The 23,293-nt window shown below is 39.0% G+C and overlaps 1 protein-coding gene across 1 annotated transcript in view; it reads left to right on the top strand.

Annotated features, from left to right (window-relative positions):
* Positions 1-23,293, top strand: part of CSMD1 (CUB and Sushi multiple domains 1) — a 1,410,881-nt gene that overhangs the window by 971,458 nt on the left and 416,130 nt on the right. Inside the window, exons 9-10 of the mRNA XM_029051790.2 lie at positions 10,767-10,854; positions 21,058-21,182. Of these exons, the coding sequence (XP_028907623.1) occupies positions 10,767-10,854; positions 21,058-21,182 (213 nt within the window). The remainder of the gene's footprint in view (positions 1-10,766; positions 10,855-21,057; positions 21,183-23,293) is intronic.

The following is a 23,293-nucleotide window of genomic DNA, read 5'->3' as shown; positions in this document are numbered from 1 at the left end:
TGATTATTTTATATTGGTAAGTGTCAACTCTCCCTTTCTAGGTTTTTCAGTTTTGTACGAAGAACTATTTAAATTTGGCATACCCATGCATTCAAAAGCTCCAGATTGAATGTTCTGATTTTCACTTTCATTTCCAATTCAATAGCATCATATGTAACATAGCTTTGTGTTCTCGTTTATAAGAATTCGAGAAGCCATAGCGGTATAAGCAGCTGAGGGAAACAGATCATTTTTCGCCAAGGTGATTCGTAAAGTGAATTCAATGTTTTTTACCTAGTAAGTAGACCAATGAATCTGAAGCAGGAGAAAATTCATTTTACTATCTCCTCCATGTTGAAGGGATTATTAGAAAAACAAGTCATTGTTCACTATTTTTTTTTCCTAAAACAAATTCCTTGTAATGCGTTTCTTTTTGGGTATGAGTTTTCTGATATTGAAGTCCTTCAGTTTACTCTGGGACTGCCACAGATTCTGTCTCCCTAAAGTACATAACTAGTACCTACATAACTAATACCCACAGAGGGCTTCTTTCTAATTATGTTCTGTGAGGAATCACACTCATCAACTGTATCACTGTAGTAGTCACCTCAAAGAAACCATTAATGATATTGATGAGTCCCGAAAGCTCACCTCCTCCAGGAGGCCTCACCAAATTGAGCCTCCCTTCTCCTCCTTCCCCCCACTGCCCCTACTCTCTCCCTCTGCTCTACCCCCCTCCCTGCCCCACCACACTTGTGTATATATGTACATATTTATTATTCAATTTATTTTATTAATTATATATATATATATATAATTCTATTTATTTAAATTGATGCTATTGATGCCTGTCCACTTGCTTTGTTTTGTTTTGGTATCTGTCTCCCCTCTTCTAGACTGTGAGCCCGTTGGGTAGGGATTGTCTCTGTTGCTGAATTTACTTTCCAAGCACCTGATACAGTGCTCTGCATACAATAAGCGCTCAATAAATAATTGAATGAATGAATGAACTGAAGTCTATCAGATCACAAGGGAGAATATTGTTTTGGAGCACAGGGCTTCAGAATACCCTATCTAACATGTTTGACTGGTGATTCCACCACCAGGGCAGACTAATTTGTAATCATATTTGGTCATGCTGATTTGGGGTGGGTATACTCACAGGTCTAGGCCCAACGTGCCTTGAATACCATCATGGAGGCTCGATGACTTGAGCGTGGCTCAGTGGAAAGAGCACGGGCTTGGGAGTCAGAGGTCATGGGTTTGAATCCTGGCTCTGCCACTTGTCAGCGGTGTGACTGTGGGCAAGTCACTTTACTTCTCTGTGCCTCAGTGACCTCATCTGGAAAATGGGGATGAAAACTGTGAGCCTTACGTGGGACAACCTGATGACCCTGTGTCTACCCCACTGCTTAGAACAGTGCTCTGCACATAGTAAGCACTTAACAAATACCAACATTGTTATTGAGATTTCAAGCTTTCAAGTTTCAGGAGAAGCATTGACACTGGGGAAACAATTAGGCTCACTTATGTCTACCCTTTTCAGAGTTTTGTTGATTTCCATGATGTGGGGGTCAAATCTTCCAATTCTCAGCTCTCTTCCATCTTTGGTATTCCCACTGTGCATTCCATTCATTCATTCAGTCGTATTTACTGAGCGCATACTGTGTGCAAAGCACTCTCTGATCTCACCACCCTACTTTCCTTCCCCCCTGCATCACTTGATCTCTTACCACTCAAGCTCATATGTTCTAGCCCAGCCCCTCACCAGACAGCACTTAAGTACATTACTTTATAATCCACTGCTTCACCTACCTGTAATTTATTGTAGTCTCAGGCTATCCCACTCTGCCACTTATCAGCTCTGGGCAAATCACTTAATTTCTCTGTGCCTCAGTTACCTCATCTGGAAAATGGGGATTAAGACTGTGAGCCCCAAGTGGGACAATCTAATAAGTTTGTATCTCCCTCAGAGCTTAGAACGGTGCTTAGCACATAGTAAGCACTTAACAAATACCATTATCGTTTAGACTGTGAGCCCGTCATTGGGCAGGGATTGTCTCTGTTGCCAAATTGTACATTCCAAGCGTTTAGTACAGTGCTGTATTCATAGTAAGTACTCAATAAATATAACTGAATAATAAGTATAATAATAATGTTGATATTTGTTAAACGCTTACTATGTGCAGAGCACTGCTCTAAGCACTGGGGTAGATACAGGGAAATGATGTTGTTCATTCAATAGTATTTATTGAGCGCTTACTATATGCAGAGCACTTTACTAAGCGCTTGGGATGAACAAGTCGGCAACAGATAGAGACAGTCCCTGCTGTTTGACGGGCTTACAGTCCCACATGAGGCTCACAGTCTTCACCCCCATTTTACAGATGAGGGAACTGAGGCACAGAGAAGTGAAATGACTTGCCCACAGTCACACAGCTGACAAGAGGCAGAGTCGGGATGAATAAATCCCTTGAAATCAGGCATCATGTTTCCTAACTCTCCTATATTCCCCCAAGATTTTATTCAGTTTTTTTGCACAGAGAAAGTACTGAATATAATGATTAATTAAACATGGTTTATACAGTGGCAAACCTCTGCCTTCTGTTTCATTATCTATTTCTTTCCTTATAATAATAATAATGATTGCATTTGTTAAGCACTTACTATGTGCCAAGTATTTATTTAAATGGCCCTTTACACTTCTGCCAGACTTTGGATCATATATTCCCTTGTTACGTTTTATTTAGTTCACTATATTTTAGCAAAAGAAGCACAATTTTAGTGTTGGTTCTGTACATGAATATCAATGACTTTTTAACTGACCGAGAAATGGTTAATGAGTAATTCACAGAAAGTCACAGTCCTATCAAAGCAGGATCTTTTTCAAAAGTGAGGGAAAAAAGGGTTGTTGGGTTTTTTGTTGTTTTTTTTTAAATCACTCTTTAGTAAGCTCAAACAGAGTAGAACAAAAAAGAATACTTGACAGATTCCCAACATAAACGTCTTCCCTAGAGAAGCCTGTCCATCAGCTAAAGGTTACTGTAGGAGCTGTGGAACCGCAACGCAGAGTATATTCAGTGTATTGCTGCATTACTGATTTTCCACAGTGAAAAATAAACATGACATTTTGCAGAGGTTTTACCTGGACTCACAAAGAGGTTAGGCCTAGAATTGATTTTAAACGATTACGTGTCTAAAGACCCTCTTGTAAACCCCTATTTAGTGTGGTGTTGGGCACATATTAAGTGCTCAATAAATACCACTGATGGATTGATTTTTCAGGTATGCTTCTATTACAGAGAGTTTTGAAATCTGTTTTCTTAGTAGATCTTAAATAGACATACAATTGTAGGAGACTGTGAGCTCATTGTTGGGCAGGGATTGTCTTTATCTGTTGCCGAATTGTACATTCCAAGTGCTTAGTACAGTGCTCTGCTCACAGTAAGAGCTCAATAAATATGAATGAACGAATGACTGAAATAGGTAAATTGAAAGTATGGGTAAACACACACACAAACATGCACACAAACACACACAATCCTTGTCCAAAAATCCTACTTTTGGGTTCAGTATTTTTGGTGGTTTCTCTTAATAAGAGATTACAATGGGACCTTAGGACTTTGGCATCTTTTCAATTTTTTTTAAATAGTAATCATGCCCCCAACCAAAAGAAGCTTTATTATTGGTTTTCTATATATCATTTTTGAAGAAAGCTGAAGGCGGGTTAGCAGACCGAAGGAAAACATAACAAGGATTATTTCCTCAAGATTTCTGTAAAATAACTTTATCAGGAATATATTAAGTAAGCAGTTTATCAAATGCAGTTGTTCAATTTATGTTCACTAATCTTTACTTTCAAATTTCAAATTATTCTAGATATTTGTCAACATTTTACCAAAGTCGGTGGAAGTATGAGTTATAGATTTTTAAAAAATCAATATGAATTATCCCAAGACCCCTATTCAAACAACTCTCTTCCTTCTACTCATATGAGCCCGTTGTGGGCAGGGATCGTCTCTTTTTGTTGCGTAATTGTCCTTCCCAAGTGCTTAGTAGAGTGCTCTGCACACAGTAAGTGCTCAATAAATATGATTGAATGAATGAATGAAGTCTCTTTTCCTACAACATCCTAGCTCACACTCTTCTGTTCCTCTCAAGTTAATCCATGAAACTGAGCCTCTTTCTTGCCTTTCCTGCTGCTGCTAACTTCCTCATGCCATTCCCTTGCCCATTGTGATAATATCACTAGTAATAAAAATAATAGCATAGGTTAGAGAAGCAGCGTGGCTCAGTGGCAAGAGCCTGGGCTTGGGAGTCAGAGGTCATGGGTTTGAACCCCAGCTCTGGCACTTATCAGCTGTGTGACTGTGGGCAAGTCACTTCATTTCTCTGTTCCTCGGTTACCTCATCTGTAAAATGGGGATTAAAACTGGGAGCCTCATGTGGGACAACCTGATTACCCTATATCTCCCCCAGTGCTTAGAACATGTTCTACACATAATAGGCACTTAAAAAAAAATACCAATATTATTATTATTATTATTAAATGCTCACCATTTACCAAACCCTGGGGATGAATTCCCAGTTGGAAATTATACCAGTCCCTGTCACTCGGGGAGCTCACAGTCTACAAATGGAAAGGGGGAAAGGGTTTAGAAGAGAGATAAATATGGAGAGATGAAAACAAAATACTGAGACAATATAATGACAAAAACAAATCCCAGGAGAATGTTATGGCTAGAATAACAGATTCCCCCTAGATGGCAACCTCTTTTTGGACATGGAACACCTGTTAACTTTGTTATATATTCTCCCGAGCACCTAGTATAGTGCTCAGCAGATACTACTTAGCTCTCACTTCTCTTACCTTCGGCTTGGAGCTCCCTCATCCTCCATATCTGATCATTCTCTCCACCTTCTAAGCCTTTATTAAAATCCCACCTGTTCCAAGAGGCCTTGCGTGACTAAGCCCTCATGAGGTAACTGAGACACAGAGAAGTGAAGTGACTTGTCCAAGGTCACACAACAGACCAGTGGCAGAGTAGGGATTAAAACCCATGATCTCTTTACTCCCAGGCCTGTGCGCTCAACACTGTTCAGGGCCATGCTCTACACATTATGCCAATGCTATTTCCCCGAAACCTTCTTGCTCCATGCTGCTTCAGATAAATTATCTATTAATTTATCTGAAACATTCTTCAACCTGTTGGCATTTTTTGACCACATAATTGTTCTGGTAACAATTTTCATTGTTATCATCCTCCATGTGAGAGGATTCTTTTGTGCATGTTTAACTTGTGATCGGTCCTTTGTGGAATTTGTGTAGAGCGGGCGGCATAAAATATCCTTCTTCTGTACTAGCCTCTCCCACGTAGGTTTGAGTAGTATCAATACATCCCTTTGACTCTCTGTGCAGATGTAGAATCAGGCTTGCATTTTTTTTTTCTTATGGTATTTGTGTTTTTTTGTTAGTGCTTACTATGTGCCAGGCACTGAACTGGGCTGGGATAGATACAAACTATTCGGGTTGGACACAGTCCCCGTCCCACGTGGGATTCACAGTCTTAATCCCCATTTTACAGATGAGGTAACTGAGGCACAGAGAAGGAAAGTGACTTGCCCAAGGTCCCAGAGAGGACATGTGGCAGAGCCGGGATGATAATCTAGTCCTTTTGACTTCCAGGTGCGTAGGTTATCCATTAGGCTATACTGATTCTCTTGGACATGCTGTATCAGGTTTTAGGTGGAAAACCAAGTTGTACCCAATTCTACATTTTCAGAGGCTATCTATCTTTACTTATAGCACTAGATCTTCTGTTTGATATGCATCGATTTCCATGAGTACTTTTCCTTTTGGGGAGCTTCAGATTTCAGAGAAATTAATTGTCCTCGATGATACTGGAAGAGGAAATAAGGATGCATAACTCTTATTTCTTGATAGTACATAACCTGTTTGTCACCATGCTTCTTTTAAACTACCTTATTCCATTTGAAAGCCTTTCAGTATTTCAGAAATCAGCCTTGTTTTACATTTAGTTTCCCATCACCTTTCTACCAAACTGCTATTTTCTGTCATCTAAAATCTGCTCAGGCCTATCTTATTCATTTTACTGTGTAAACGTCTTCCAAATAGATGTCTTTTCCTGTGTCACAAGAAGAATTCTGCATGATATTTAAAGGCTTCTTAGGATATCTTGAACTGGCATAAATGGACATCAACTAAAATTTTCATTATTTTACTCAGTATTATATAGATCACAGTCAAAGAGCTGAGTGTTACTTAAAAACTTACCACTTGCAAGGAGAACATCAAAACCACCTGGATTCCATCTTAGATTGTGAGCCCTGAGTGGGAAGGGACTGTATCTGACTGATTAGTTTATATCTACTCCAGTGTTTAGCACAATGCTTGGTACCCAGTGCCTTAATGAGTCCTGTCATTATTGCGAAGGATATTTAGTGATGGAAATTATCCACTTTCTTTGGCAGCTTGGCCTAATGTTTAATCTCTCTGATAGCTGTTATTTCTTATGTACAATTAAATGCTTCCCGATTGCAAAATAGAACTGGTGAACTTAAGCAATATCTGTTGGAGGGGGAAAAAAGCAAAAAAACCTCTTTACAGTGAAGTCAAAGAATATTCATATGATCATACGTTGCCTTTCACACCTGCTTTTAAAACGACTTCAAACATCTTCATGTTTTCTTTTGACAAGAGAAGCAGCATGGTGTAGTGGATAGAGCACGGGCCTGTGAGTCAGAAGATCATGAGTTCTAATCCTGGCTTTGCCACATGTCTGCCATGTGACCTTGGACAAGTCACTTCACTTCCCTGTGCCTCAATAACCTCATCTGTAAAATGGAGATTGAGACTGTGAGCTACACGTGGGACAACCTTATTTGTTTGTATCCAAACCAGTGCTTAGTACAGTAAGAATACTGTAGTGCTTCTCTTAGTAAGTAAGTAAGAGGGTGACTTAGTGGAAAGAGCATGGGCTTGGGAGTTAGAGGCGGTGGGTTCTAATCCTGAATCTTCCACTTGTCAGCTGTGTGACTTTGGGCAAGTCACTTCACTTCTCTGTGCCTCCTCTGTCAAATGGGTATTAAGACTGTGAGCCCCATGTGGGACAATCTGATTACCTTGCATCTACCCCAGCGCTTAGAACAGTGCTTGACACATAGTAAGTGCTTCACAAATACTGTCATTATCATATCATTATATCATATCATCATCATTATATCATCATCATATCATTATTATCACAGGGTTTGGCACAAAGTAAGCACTTAACAAACACCATTATCATTATTATCATAATTATTAATAACAAAACAAATCCACTTGTTAGTCCTTTGTAAAAATGGAAAACAGTCAGTGTTATCATCAGTATCTTTCACAGAGTTGAAGAGCAGAGTTAACTACACCCAGTGGATAGGGAAGCAGCATAGCCTAGTGGAATGAGCATGGGCCTACGAGTGAGAAAAGTGAGGAAATTAAGGCACTTTTTCCCCTGATAGGGAAATTTCAAACACATTGAGGGATCTGGGAGAAGTTGAATGGTAAATAGACAAGCAAGACAGAGCTGGGGAAAGAGTCCCAGGATGGGGATAGAGGATGAAATAAATCCAAATGAGGGACAGTACAATATGGAACTTGGATTAGTCTGTGCTGAGTAAAGATTTATTTTTATATTTCCCTTTAGGGAGGGGAATTTGGGGATTAAATTTGGTAAATTAATACCATATTTGTTCTAGAAAGAAAGATGCTAATCATGGCACATTTGCAAATGGATTACTTAGTAAATCGGAAGCCAAATCAAATATGAATAAGCAGAAAGCTCTTGGGGACCCTGAAAGTGGTATGAATCTCAAGGTATGAAAGATATTAATATAAATATCAATATTGATATTAATAAGCCACCTTCCCACAAGATACCTGGTAAATCAACTCTCCATCCTCTCTGTATTTGTTCTGCGTAGAAGAATTAGCTCATTATTACTTGCTTTTCTTGGTAGAGTCCAATTTTAGCTTGGCCAACATTGGTAAAGCTCATGAACATAAGTCATGCCAACGTAGAACATGGATCTATTGTCCCATTTGATGCTTTTTTTGGAAAGAACCCTTGAAGTTCACTTCTGCTAAAGATATGTTTTAATCATGTCTCTTCAGTACAATTTTCTCATCACAATTTCCCAAATCACTGTCATTTGTACATGGGGCTTAGGAGTAGGAGAGATGTTGAAGTGTCTTGTTTACATCACCATTCAAGTGTTCCATTGTCTCAGTGTTCGTAGTTACTTTCTTTGAGGGAAGAGAGTAGTTTTGGAGATGTCCCGACTGTAGTTGCCCTCAACTGTTCTTTCCGTAATGAAAAGACAACATATTTTTGGCAGGGAGGGTTTGGACATATACTTGAAAGATTGTCCTACAAGAATTTCAGCTGATTCCATTATAAGAATAATTGGTTACTTGAGAGAAACTGGGAAGTTGTTTGGAGTCTCACCATTTCTAGAGAGGATTAGAAATTCATTTCAAAAGTGAATTGTAGGAATTCCCTCAAACCCACTAAATATAGTCAGTTTTGTGAAGAACCTCATGCCCAATTTGACTTAGAAACAAAGGTCAGCAATCAGTCAATAAGTGGTATTCTTTGAGTCCATCCTGGGAACAGAGCTTTGGCTTCAAAACTCTCCATCACCTTCCCCCGTCCTTCCTCACCTCCCTTCTCTCTTTCCACTGCCCACCCTGTACACTCCTCTCCTCTGCCGCCCACCTCCTCATGGTACCCCGTTCATGCCTGTCCCACCATCAACCTCTGGCCCACATCCTCCCACTGACCTGGAACGCCCTCCCTCTTCACCTCCGCCAAACTAACTCTCTTCCCCTCTTCGAAGCCCTACTGAGAGCTCACCTTTTCCAGGAGGCCTTCCTAGACCGAGCCCCCTTTCCCTCTGCTCCCCCTCTCCTCCACTCCCCACCACCCTCTGCTCTTCCCCTCCCTTTAGCATTGTGCTTATTTGTATATATTATTCATTGTATATATTATTTATTACCCTATTTAGTTTGTTAATGAGATGCATATCTCCTTGATTCTATTTATCTTGATGATGTCGTCTTGCTTTGTTTTGTTCTGTTTTGCTTTGCTGTCTGTCTCTCCCATTTAGACTGTGAGCCCATGATTGGGCAGGGATTGTCTCTATATGTTGCCTAATTGAACATTCCAAGTGCTTAGTACAGTGCTCTGCACAAAGTAAGTGCTTAATAAATACTATTGAAAGAATGAATGAACAAAGCACTGCATTAAGAGCTTAGTAACTGTCCTCTGGCAGAGAAGATAGATACTAAAATATAAGTCATATTTATTGAGCACTTACCGTGTGCCGGGCACTATACTAATTTCTTGGAAGAGCACAACACAACTGTACAACAGGCAAATTCCCTTCCCATAATGAGCTTATAGTCTAGAGGACAATATGGGTAGGACGAAGTCAAAAAAAGGAGATAGGCGTATACATAAGTATATGTATACTTAGACTTATACTTATGTATACATAACTATATGTATACATAAGTATATGTGTACTTATACTTATGTATACATAACTATATGTATATGTATAAGTATATCTATCTCCCCCGATTAGACTGTGTCCTCCGATTAGACTGTAAACCTGTCAAAGGGCAGACACCGTCTCTATCTGTTACCGATTTGTCCATTCCAAGTGCTTAGTACAGTGCTCTGCACATAGTAAGGGCTCAATAAATGCTATTGAATGAATGAACATAAGTGCTGCAGGGGGTGAATGAATACACAAGTGCTTAGGTAGGATGGGAGGGCTGAAGTGGAAGCTGGGGAGAGAATAGGGAGCATAGATGAGAGATTAAGCAGGGAAGGCTTCCTAAGGGATATGTGATTTTAAAAGGGCCAATTCCTTGTGTCAGGAATTATTTCTGACAACTCTATTGTACCATCCCAAGTGCTTAGAACAGTTTTCACCCAGTAAGCACTCGAGTAATACGACAGATTGTTGATTGGCTGAAGGGCTTTGAAGAGGCTTTGCTCATTTGTATATATTTTTATTACCCTATTTATTTTGTTAATGAACTATACATCCCCTTGATTCTATTTATTGCTATTGTTTTTGTCTGTCTCTCCCAATTATACTTTAAGCCCGTCAATGGGCAGGGATTGTCTCTATCTGCTGTCAAAATATACATTCCAAGCTCTTAGTACAGTGCTCTGCACATAGTAAGCGCTCAATAAATACTATTGAATGAATGAATGACTGCAGATGGGCTGAGTAAGGAAGGTCTGTGGATGTGAAGGACAAGAGTTTGGAAGGAGAAGATAGAAGAAAGGGCCACAGTTAGTAGGTTAACTTAAAAAAAAAGTATGTGAGCTAGAGGGTAATTGGCCAAGAGAGTGGTTAGGTAGAATAGTTTTATATATGAGTGGCTAAGTAGAATAGTTTTATATATGAGGGTAGCACATTACAGAATGCAAGGTTTCATATCTGAAAACCTTCTTGCTGCATCATCATCTCTTAATGTCACCTTTAGAAGACTGAAAATTAAGATAGCCAAATAGCATCAATATAGGTTTATATCCTACAGCAACTGTGTCCATCATAGGAATTTGCTATAAAGATGCTCAGGGCTTTTCAGTTTAGGGAAGTGATATTTTAGTAGCTTATTGAACATGGTTTATGAAAATCATGTTGTATTCTTCCGGGATTTTTACTAGCTCGTACATAAGTGACATTTTTATTTTCCTCTAATCTAGTGAGTCAAGGTGGAGTTGCCCTGGTGTCTGACATGTGTCCTGATCCTGGAATTCCAGAAAATGGGAGAAGAACAGGCTCTGATTTCAGGTGAGATATAAAGAAACTTCGGGAGTATGTATTCTTTAGTCACTTTGAAATAATATATCAGTATATTAATATCTTTCCTAAATAGATGATTCCATTCTAACTCATAAGTATTATACCCTTATTAATTTGCATGTACCATTTAATGTCCTAGGTCAATATAAAATAACTAAGCTAAGCACTTAGTTCAGTGTTCTGTGCACAGTAAGCACTCAATAAATACAATTGAATGAATGAAGATTTTTTTTTTTTTAATTATGATCTGATATCATGGTTAACTGAATTTTAGATTGATTAGACTGTAAGCCTGTCAGTGGGCAGGGATTGTCTCTATCTGTTGCCCGAATTGTACATTCCAAGTGCTTAGTACAGTGCTCTGCACATAGTAAGCGCTTAATAAATACTATTGAATAATTGTTACTATAACACTTTTAGTGGCAGGATTAAATTTTAGAATTTTGCTCTATAAGCATATTCCAAAATGGTCATAGAGTGAGTGCTTGTGCTTTAGGATACATTTTCCCAGCCATTTACATGCAAATAGTAATGGCCAAGTCCTGCGGGTAAGTAAAAACTATGTTTTTGAAATTTAAATTGTAACAGCAACTATCCTAGCCATGCCACTCTTTGCCACCCCCCACCTTTTCCCTTCCCTCCTTCAATATCCTCCTCCCCATATCAGCCAAAGCTACATAAATGAAGACCTGGATGAACGAGAGTCATTTTGGGAAAGCAGGGGAAGCGGTGGAGGGGGACACAGCCACCTACCTCTCTGATCTGCCTGATCCCCATTCTGAAGGATGTAATAGTGGTGTGGCAAGCTGGGTGGGGAACGAGGGAAATAGGAAGTTAAGGGATGCAAGAGAGAGAAGGTGGAAGTTTAAATTTAAATTGTGCAGCAGAAGACAGGAAAGCAATGAAAGCAGGGAGGATAAAAAGGTTGAGAAAGGAATTGATTTCTTGTTATTGCTTAGATTTAAAGGAGGGGCAGGACATTCATGTGTTGAGTTGAATCAACATATAGTGGATTTGTATCCATGGGGTGCATGTGTTGTGGGCTGGTTGAAATGCAGGTTAAGCTTTTAATTCTTATAGGAGTAAAACCGACACTTTTTGCGGAAGTCACTTTTGCAGTTGTGTTTTTATTTCATCTTTTTCTGTTTAATGAATATGACTAAGATCACTTAAACCCATGTTTAAATGAAAATTCCAAAGGAAATTAGTCTATATTCAGTTAGCTAATCTAGCCAATCATCTCCCTGGTGAAAATGTTCCCAACAAATCCAGGAAACTGGTGTGCCCATCCATGCCGATTTGAAGAGCAGAATTTCCAAGCTGTGCTAGCTTAAGCCAGTGGGAATTCCTGAGCTGTGGAGTGTCTAAAAATGGACCCAAGAGGCCCATTCCAAGTAGTAAGCACCCCTGTAGGAGGGTAGGGTCAGGTACCCCCTTTTCTTCATTTTGGGCATCCAATCAGGTCAACACTCCGTGGTTTCCTCGGCCTGAGAGAGGCTCAGAGATTCTTAGGCCTACACAGCCTATTATTACTAGCCTGACTATGATATTTGTTACATGCTTTCTATATGCAAGAGCTGTCCTCATTGTCGGGGTAGATAGATACAAGTTAATGAGGTTGGTCAAAATTGCTGTTCCTCATGGGCCTCACGATGTAAGTAGGAGGGGAGCACACACTGAGTTAATTTGGCAGGTTCTTGCCAGGTAGGCCAAAGAATCTGCACAGGTGGTCCCCAGTAATGCAAAACAAAGCATCACATATTTCAGGGGACTGCAAGGTAAGAAGTGATGTGATAGACTGCCAAATAAGAAGTAAACTGCTAACATAATTGTGACTAGTAATGTGTGCAAATAATAAATAATGAGAACAACAAAATAATTACTATCAAAATTTTTTTAAAAAGTACTTACTAGTTTTGGGACTGGTTATGCTTTTTTTAAAAAAAGTTAATATCCTATAAATTAGGTGTGTCAGAATCATGCTTATGGTTGGGCCACTTGGACAGATAGTGATTTTTCTGCAGGCTAGTCTTCAAAAAGGCTGCACATTACTAATGAATTATTTGTGAATTAGTTGGCAATCAGTGATTATTAATAAAACAGAACAGAAGAAAATGAAATTGGTGAATCTAATTACTTTTATTGATTTTACTTTTGTATACACAGTATTAATTAATAGGGAGGGCTTCCGTTGAAGCAGAGGCAGTGGTACAGAACTTGGAATAAGAAAAAAAAAAAAGGGGGTAACACTTCTCTCTCTCTCTCTCTCTCTCTCTCTCTCTGTTCTTGCCCCCCTCACTCCCTCGTCCCCTCCTTCTCTCCCCTTACCCAAATGATGTTCCATCAGATATACCAGATGAATGAATTGTCCAAGATAACACAGCAGAAAAGTGCCAGAACCAGGATTAGAGCCCAGATCCTCTTATTCCCAGGCCCAGATCCTTTCTTAATTGAAGTATTTGTTGTTGTACAGTTCTTGTTCCTGGAAAGAATCCATTTTAATAACAAAACTGCTTTGCATTGAATAATGTCTTTCTTTCCAACATCTTAAATGCTTATTATTCATCAAGCTGTCAGTAAGGAAAAATGCAAAAGCAGAATCCCGAAAGTAAAAAAAAGTAATGGGCATAGAACACATCAACCAACTTTACCATTGCATCGACTTTACCATGTCTACCACTCTGCTGAGAAGCAGCGTGGTTTAATAGATAGAGCACGGGCCTGGGAAAAGGTCACGGATTCTAATCCCACCTCTGCCACTTGTCTGCTGTGTGACCTCGGACAAGTCACTTCATTTCTCTGGGCCTCAGTTACCACATCTGGAAAATGGGGATTGAGAATATGAGCCCCAAGTGAGACAGTGAATGTGTCATTCATTCACGTAATCATATTTATTGAGCGCTTACTGGGTGGGGAGCACTGTATTAAGCGCTGAAAAATACAATTCAGCAATGAAGAGAGACAATCCCTGCCCACGATGGGCTCACAGTCTAGAACCTGATTAGCTTGTATCTACCCCAGCACTTAGAACAGTGCTTAGCACCTAGAAAACGCTTAACAAGTACCATCATTAACATTATGAGCCCCAAGCGCTTAGTACAGCACTCTGCCATACAGTAAGTCCTCAATAAATGCTACTGATTGATAGAAAGTATCCAGTGAGTTTACACTCTAGAGGGGGAGACAGACATTAATATAAATAATTTCTAATATTTCATTTAAATTTATGGACGTAAGTGCTTCTGGAGTTGAGTGGGACAAATATTAGATACCCGACGATCAGCGAACCAAGTTCATACATGACCCAGAAGGAAAATAAAGTCGAGGGAAATGGGGTTTATTGAGGAAAGACCTCTTGGAGGTGATGTGACCTTAAGATACGGTAGATGACTGAAACACTAAAGAAATGGTAACAGAAGAATCATATTTTATCCCTCTCCTTAGTGAGCTTAGCCATTCTCCTTCTAGGCAACTGTATCAGTCTGGGTTAGCCAACATGGCATCTTGTTATTCTTCTTGCTCTCGCTAAGTGCAATTTGATTCCAAGCTCTTAGAACATCTGTCTGGCATGCATCTTTCTTCAAGATCCTATGTAGGGCAGGAAGCTTGTTAGAGTTCGAAAGTTTGTTTTCATTACCTTGTGACATTTCTTTCTCCTTCCATTAGGATCTGGAAAAAAAAAAGTCAGTTTGTGATTACTTTCCCCGAGGCAGGAGTCACCTCAAGATCTCCAACTAACTCTTCCTTGTTAGTAAGGTGACGGAGCCTATTTGAGACCTCTACTTTTAGAACTGGGAAATTGTTTCCAGATTTGTATTGGATGTTGTAATGAAATTGGAAAAGCGGGGGTTTTGATCTGAAGAGAAAAACTGGCAATGTTATTGGAGAAGAGAAGGTGGAATTCTTATTTTTGGTGAAGCGATTGGAAGGAACAGAAAAGCATATTATAATGTAGCAAGTGTGATGCTTTGTGTGGAATAGGAAAAGGAGGCAGAAATGAGAATGGGGGTCTACACTTAGTCGAGATTTTGGAAAGGGGGAAATGGAAACTTTTTAATGGACAAGAAAGTGACAAGAGCAAAAGAGCTCTCTCCCTTCTCGCCAACTCATACTTGGAGTTGTTCCCCTTGATCACTTGATATTTATCCCACCCTCAGCCCACTCAGCATTTCTATAGGTAGCCTTAATTTATGGACTTAGTTTCATGTCTATCTCCCCATCTAGACTGTAAACTTCTTGTGGGCAGGGAATGTGTCTACCAACTCCACTGAATGTACTCTCCCAAGTGCTCTACACACAGTAAGTGCTCAGTGAAGACAATTGATTGACCCGTTAATGTGTCGAAGATGTAGTAATTTATTATCCAGTTAGAAAGAGATTTTGCCTGTTGCAGCACATTAGATGCAAGTTGTCAGAAGAAGCAAGTCAGTACCTCATAAGAAATGTCATAATTGGAAGTTAAATTAGTGAGGTATTCAAGTACTGGTCCTAAAGAAGTAGATTTAACCTCTGATTCATCATTAAAAATAGCATTATAGATCAGGGTGCAATGAGCTCTGAACTCAATGACCCTCATTTCCAAGCAACTAAGAAAGGTTGTTCAAACTCCATTTCTAAACAGCTGCAACACATTTAGGAGTGGTTTCTTTGGCACTACACCAAAGCACGGGATTTTTGCCATGTGATAAATGCTTGGTAAAGAGCAGAGAGCAACACCAAGATCTCTAGCCTATGAAATAATAATTTGAGTATTTGTTAAGCACTTAACATCAGTCAAGTCTTGAGGTAGACATAATAAAATAATAATAATAATGGTATTTGTTAAGCACTTACTATGTGCAAAGCACTGTTCAAAGTGCTGGGGGGATACAAGGTGTCAGGTTGTCCCATGTGGGACTCAGTCTTAATCCGCATTTTAAAGATGAGGTAACTGAGGCACAGAGAAGAAAAGTGACTTGCCCAAATTCACACAGCTAAGTGGCTGAGTTGGGATTCGAACCCATGACCTCTGACTCCCAAGCTCGGGCTCTTTCCACTGAGCCACACACTCAGGGCTTATTAACCCAAGTTGGGAAGGAGAACAGATATTTAGTGCCCATTAGATAAGAGGAGCTAATCATTTTGGGTAGGATTAATGGGCTGTTTGCTGCAGTCTTAGAACCAATTGTAAAGGATAACATCCTCCATTTGATATTGAGTAGTGGGTAGGATCGGGCTGCAGAAAGTATATAAGGGAAAGCCATTAATTGTATTGAGGAGTGCTTACTAAGCATCAACCACAGTACTAAGTGTTGGGATAAATCATATCTTTTAGGTGGAAAAGGACTGATCCCACTTTAGAGCCCCACCCACAGCACAAAAATATTTAATAATCTTGCCTCTCCTGGTTTCTGGTTTATTGTGGCCCTGGATAGCTGAACATGTGGGTAAAATATGTGGTAATTAAGGATTAAATTTTTCAGAACCTAAGTAGACCTTCTGAAAGAGGAGCAATGTGACCTAGTGGAAAGAACATCAGCCTAAGAATCACAGGACCTGGGTTCAGATCCCAATTCATTCACTTGTCTGCTGTGTCACCTTTGGCAAGTTATTTAACTTCTTTGCCCCAGCATTTTCATCTGTAAAATGGGGATCCGTAAATAGGGAGCACTACGTTGGACAGGAACCGTGTCTGATCTGATCATCTCGTATCTACCCCGCCACCTAGTACAGTGCTCAGCACTTAGGGAGTGCTTAACAAAAACTACAGTTATTTTCTTAACAACCAGAGATTGCTTCTTATGGTGATGTTGGAAAGACATGACTACAGAATGTGTCTTTGTAATATGGAGGATGAGGTTCTCCACTAAGTCACTATGAATGTCTCTGAAGAAACTTGGAGATTACCCACCGTTAGTAAAATCCTTCATCTATTGTCTTTCCTTTCCTATGGAGCGTCTCTGAAATACTTCTGACAGTCAGGAAACAAAGAATTCCCAAAGTATCAGAAGCTAAAAAGGACCTATTATAAAGATCTCTTGGATTCTTATTTTTAGCAGGAGAAGGGCTGATTGCAAGTATTTTGGAAAAATGCTACTTGCTCATTATTTTTTTTTTTTCATTTTCGTTCCAATCCAAAATATAGCTGTTGATGTTGCCATTATCGGGGAACATGATTTTTACTGTTAAGCTGTAGGGAAACTTTTCCCCAGGAGGCATGAATGGGATTTAGAACGAGTTGCAAAAGATAAAGCATACAAATTAGGTATTGTCTAAAGTGCATCATCCTAAATTTGATCGAGATTTATTCACTTGTCCCTCCACACACGGATTCATTCATTCAATAGTATTTATTGAGCGCTTACTATGCGCAGAGCACTGTACTAAGCACTTGGAATGTACAAATCGGCAACAGATAGAGACAGTTCCTGCCCTTTGACGGGCTTACAGTCTAATCATGGGCTGGTAGTGGGATAGATTTGAAGTGATAGTGCTTTGGGATGCTGCAAAACTTGAATAGTTTTGGTTGTTACAAAAGAAGAAAACACTGCACTTCAACCATAGCATTAAGATGATAAATGTAACTATGGGTCTATTGTGTCAATCAATTATATTTGTTGAGCATTTACTGGGTGCAGAGCACTGTACTGAACGCTTGGGAAAGTACAAACTAATAGAGTTGGTAGACATGCTCCCTGCCCACAGGGAGCTTATAGTCTAGAGGGAATAAAGGTTTTAAATTACAAATATGTATGTAATAGTAATAATAATAATGATATTTGTTAAGCACTTACCATGTGCCAGACACTCTACTAAGCCCTGGGGTGTATACAAGCATATAGGGTTAGACAAGGTCCCAGTCCCACGTGAGGCTCACAGTCTCAATCCCCATTTTCAGATGAGGTAACTGAGGTACAGAGAAGTGAAGTGACTTGTCCAAGGTCACACAGCAGAGAAGTGGCAGAGCTGGGATTAGAACCCATGACGGTTGACGATGGTGTGTGTGAAGGGCACAAATCCAAGAACAAGGGTGATGCAGAAGGAAGAAGGGAAGAGGGGAAGTCAGGGCTTAATCAGGGAAGGCCTCTTAGAGGAGATGTGATTTTAAGTTTCTAAATTAATTTCTAAATTGGAGTGCAAACTAATGTGAAAAAATAAAAGCCCCTTTAGATATGTAGAGAAATGCCCACATTTTCTGAAATGCATCCTGAAATATTCGTCAGATTTTTCTTATATCTCTCCCCAGTTTCTTGAATATCATTATGTCAAGTGCTCCCGTATTTGCCCCCTAAAATAAGCCTCAGTGTTTGTAGATTTTATGAATTGGAGCTCTCGGGAAACTCTCTGTGATTTATGACTTTACTGAAGGTTAATATAAGGCTCCTTAGTCAAACCTAAACCTCCTCTTCAGAGTTTGGAGAAAGTAGGCATTTCTACTTAAAGAAGGAAGACACTTTGCCATGGGGGCAAAATACTTGATATTTCAGCATCAATCAATGGTATTTATTGAGTGTTTACTGTGTGCAGAACATTGTACTAAGCTCGGGGGAAAGTACAGTGCAACAGAGTTGGTAGACACGTTCCCTGCCCACCAGCACGGGAAATGGTATTTAAAGTCAAAGCTCTAAAGAAATGATTTAGTTTTGTTAGACTTCTAAGAAGTGTGATCATGAATTCTTGGATGTTTTGGGAATGTGAAGAAAGGAGATAATCAGGTTTTTTTTTTTTCCCCTATTGTATTCTGTATTTTCAAAAACAACCCATGAGTAGAGTGTAATATTTTAAGTTGAATGAAATACATCTTTTGAAGGAAAATATTAGGTTCTCAATAATTTGGGCAATATTTGAGTCTAAAGCTTCTTTAACATAAATTAGTTACTTTAGCTTTTCCTGTCACAGCCACCTAACAACATTACCAAAAACTGGGTGTCTGCAGAAATATTATTATTTTACAGTTGATGCACCCAGGTTAATATATGTTTAATATGAAAGGGACCATTGCATACCTAGATGGAGTCCCGATGCTGCCCAAAATGTGATATCCAAATATAGATTTTAAGTTGATGTTGATGTTGAAGGGAGAAGAAAAATGGCCCAATCTCAAGAGCTAACCTAAAATTGATTGCTGATGTCAGTTCTCCCCGAAAAACTAGAGTCTATTTTCAGGGAAGAAGAGAGAAATCCTCCAGGACAAAAATGCCTCATTTAATAATTGTGATATTTTTAAGTAATTAGTATATGCAGGCCCTATCATGGCCCAGTGGATAGAGCACAGACCTTAGAGTAAGAAGGACCTGGTTTCTAGTGCCAGCTCTTCCACTTGTTTGCTGTGTGACCCTGGGGCAAGTCACTTCACTTCTCTTGCCTCAGTTACCTCATCTGTAAAATGGGGATTTGAGACTGTGAGCCCCACGTTTGATGGGGACTGTGTCCAACCCTATTTGCTTGTACCCATCCCAGCGTTTAGTACAATTCCTGGCACACAGTTGTCACTTAACAAATACCATAATCATCATCATGATCACAAGCAAGAGGGAAGATAGAAGATGATAAGGTCAGACACAGTCCAAGCAGCTTACAGGTTAGGTAGGAAAGAGAACAGATATTTGAAAATGATTAAACTTGAAGGACACTGGTGTATACATCACAAATATTGGAGCAACTCTGCTGATATTTATGTGATTTTAATGGTACTGTCATAGGTTTCCAACTATTATTTCTGTAGTTATGCCAAGATATATGACTACAGAAATAATAGGAGTATATATATGATTCTACTTTAGCACAGGTGTTGAAGAAACTTTCATTTTCAGAAAAGAAAGTTTGAATTGATTTAAAAACTGTCAATGTAAAACTAGGAAGAGCCAACTTTCCATTTTCAAGCAGTGACCTTAACACAAACACACACAAGCGCCTCTGAAATAAAAATGCAAAAAAACCCCCCCAACACCCACAAATATAAAATATTGCATTATCACTTTTATATGAGCTGTAGATTTGGGAATTAGACTATGAGCCTCAAATGGGACAGGAACTATAACCAACCTGATTATCTTATATCTTAAATCAAGCCCTGTGTTTAGTACAGTGCTTGACACATAGTAAGCACCTTAAATACTATTATTGTCAACAGTTGGTGTGAAAGCACAATCATTCCAAATTTAAGAAGGGTGTAAATGACTTTGATGCTCTAGGGATGGAGATTATGCATTTAACAAGGCCTATTTTTTGTTATTAAGTACCTTGTATAACATTTATTTTCCATTAATCAATCAATGGTATTTTGGGAGGATTTACTGTGTGCAGAGGACTTTCCTAAGCCCTTGGGAGAGTACAAGAGAGAAACTCTCTTTGGAAGTAGCTTTAAATCTGTTAACGCTTTACAAAGGACTGGGGAAGGTAGGTATTGGGACACTAGTTCGGATCAAAACATGAAAACTACCCATCTTAATGTCACAGGTTTAATGAACTTATTTGAATATTTCTGACATTTAACTTTGGTCTGTATTCATTCTGATTTGACACGTAGATTAACAATGATTGAGTGATTTATGGAACTAATGTCCTAGAATGGCAAGAGACGATAATAGTAATAATAACTCTGGTATTTGTTAAGTCCTTACTATATGCCAGGCACTGCATTAAGCACTGGGGTGGATCCAAGCAGATTAGGTTGGACATAGTCCCTGTCCCACATAGTCTCTGTCCCACATGGGGCTCACAGTCTCATTTATATTTTACAGATGAGGTGACTGAGGCATGGAGAAGTCGAAAAGATGTATTAGTTCACTAACAATTTTTGAATTAAACTATAACCTACTCCAGATAGTAACTCAATCCTGTACTATCTGAACCCATATCTATAGCTACATCTACTATAAGCAGAGACATAGATATATACATTTATTCATTTTACTGTGATTGCAGTGCATAGCGTGATAGGATAAAGATAGACTTTTTATGCTTAGGGATAATAAAAATAAAATCTGAAACATTTTAGCCTCCCTAACTCAGCAGCTCCCAATTTTTCCATAGAAAGGGCAACACTTTTTCTAAAATGAACAATTTGCAACTTCACTTTCTTAATTCCATCATCAGTATTTCGCTGTGGTTTGGACTCATAACAAGTAATGACAAGTAATACGTTGGAGGATTTTGGGCTCCTTCTCTCACACAATGGGTGGGTGTTGCTTTGTGTCTTGTTCGCACTAGGGTTGGTGCGAGTGTGCAGTTCTCCTGTGAGGATAATTATGTGCTCCAGGGATCCAAAAGCATCACTTGTCAGAGAGTCACGGACACACTGGCTGCCTGGAGTGACCATTCACCCATCTGCCGGGGTAAGTCATTTGAGATTCCTTGCTAAATGTGTTATTTTTCCCCAAACCAAATGACAATACTAATTGCACTAAGCATTTTCCTAAGCACTTAGATGTAGAAAGAAAACAATCAGATCAGATATAGACCCCATTCTACGCGGGGCTCACAGTCTAAAGGGGAGGGATGACTGTTATTTAATCCCCATGTTTCAGATGAGGAAGCCGAGCCACAGAGAAGAGACTTCTGAAGGTCATATGGCTGGCTAGTAGAGAAGTCTGGATTAGAACCCAGCTCTCCCGATTTATAATCCTCTTCTAGGTGCACTAGACCATGACATTTCAAAGTTAAGGACCCTTAAAATGCATTCCAAGTGCTTAGTACAGTGCTCTGCACAAAGTAAGCGCTCAATAAATACAAATGAATGAATGAATAGAACAATGAAGTTGATCATCCCATGAAGATTTCAAATTATGTGGGAAGCAGAACTATTTTCTCTTTTTAAAAATGGACAGGCAGACTTACTGCAGGACATCTGTGTTAAAATATGGGAAAGAATAAAATGATTTTGAGAATTTCACATTGTAATAGAATCCAGCCAATACAGATTCCTTTGAAAAATGAAATTGTTGAATAAAGAGAAAAAAAAAAAAAGATCAGGCTCTTACTCCAGTGATCAAGGATCCTTACAACTATTTTCTTTGGGGTTGTTTTCAACATGAACACTTGAGAAGTGATTCAGAGAGTTTAATGGAAAACTACAGAATTGTGCTGGTTTCATTGCCAGAGGTCACCTTTAATATTCTTACTAGAACCTATTGTGATTTTTATTGTCAAAACTGATAAAAATATGAATATAACTGTTTTTATCACAACTAGTTTGTATTAAATATGAAACAAAAAGCCTACTCAGAAAATAGGAAATTAGTTTGAAAAGTATGGAACGGTGCTAGTTTTTTCTTACATAGAAACAACATGATTAAAGGGAAATGCAACTTTTAGAATTTTGACCATCCAAGAAGTTTATAATGTTTCATTGTGGTCACAGAATGTGTCCGCTAATAATGTTGTATTGTACACTCCCGGAGAGCTCTGCATATAGTAAGGGCTCAATAGATTACATTGATTAATTTATTGATTTAGCAGGCTCATCTAGTATCCTAGCACTTTTTAAAAAGAAATTAATTACTATGCAATAGTAATGGAAATAACAGGTTCATTTGGAACATTTTCTCACTCTTTCTTGTCCTCTGTCAGGTGAATGAATTTATATTTTGTGGTTATCTGTTCTTATAATCTTGATTTATAATCTTGGTTTTAAAAAAGAGGTAGTGATAGAATTGAAAAGGCTAATACATCTAATGAATCAAACTTCCTGCAGCACACTAAATTGTTTCTACTTTAAGATCTCCATTTCAGCTTCTTGGTATTTTTCCCCTTTTATTATTTGCAAAACTGGTTCCGCTTCTTCTAACATTGCTCAAATCTGGTTTTCAAGTTTCAAAAGAATTGTTCATATCTGGGTTTCAAATTTCAAAAGAGTGAATCTGCCATCCCATATATGAGAAAAGTATTTCATAACCTAAAAGAGTTGATTTTCAGGTCAGGAGTGGACTTGTCTCCAGAGTGGGATTGATGGGTAATACCAAATTGGAATATCAGGAGCTGGTTTATTCTTTATTCTTCCTTGCCTCTGACATCCCAACCCTACTAATATTCAATCATATTTATTGAGTGTTTACAGCGTGGCTCAGTGGCAAGAGCCCGGGCTTGGGAGTCAGAGGTTATGGGTTCTAATCCAGCTCTGCCGCTTGCCAGCTGTGTGACTTTGGGCAAGTCACTTCAATTTTCTGTGCCTCAGTTACCTCATCTGTAAAATGGGGATTAAGTCCCACGTGGAACAACCTGATCACCTTCTATCCCCCCAGCACTTAGTACAGTACTTTGCACGTAGTAAGCGCTTAACAAATATTTGTGAGAATACAATGTAACAGAGTTGGTAGACAAGCTCCCTGCACCAACAAGATTACAGTGTAAAGGTTAATGGTTGAAGTGTTTCTGCCCTACTGCATACTGCATAAAGAACAAATGTTCAAAACAGGGGCTGACTGATATTTGCCCCCATTATTCACCC

The sequence above is a fragment of the Ornithorhynchus anatinus genome, chromosome X1, assembly GCF_004115215.2.
Source record: "Ornithorhynchus anatinus isolate Pmale09 chromosome X1, mOrnAna1.pri.v4, whole genome shotgun sequence".
In the NCBI taxonomy this organism is placed as follows: domain Eukaryota; kingdom Metazoa; phylum Chordata; class Mammalia; order Monotremata; family Ornithorhynchidae; genus Ornithorhynchus; species Ornithorhynchus anatinus.
Note: the sequence above shows the minus strand (reverse complement) of the source record. Positions and strands in the feature narration are given on the sequence as shown.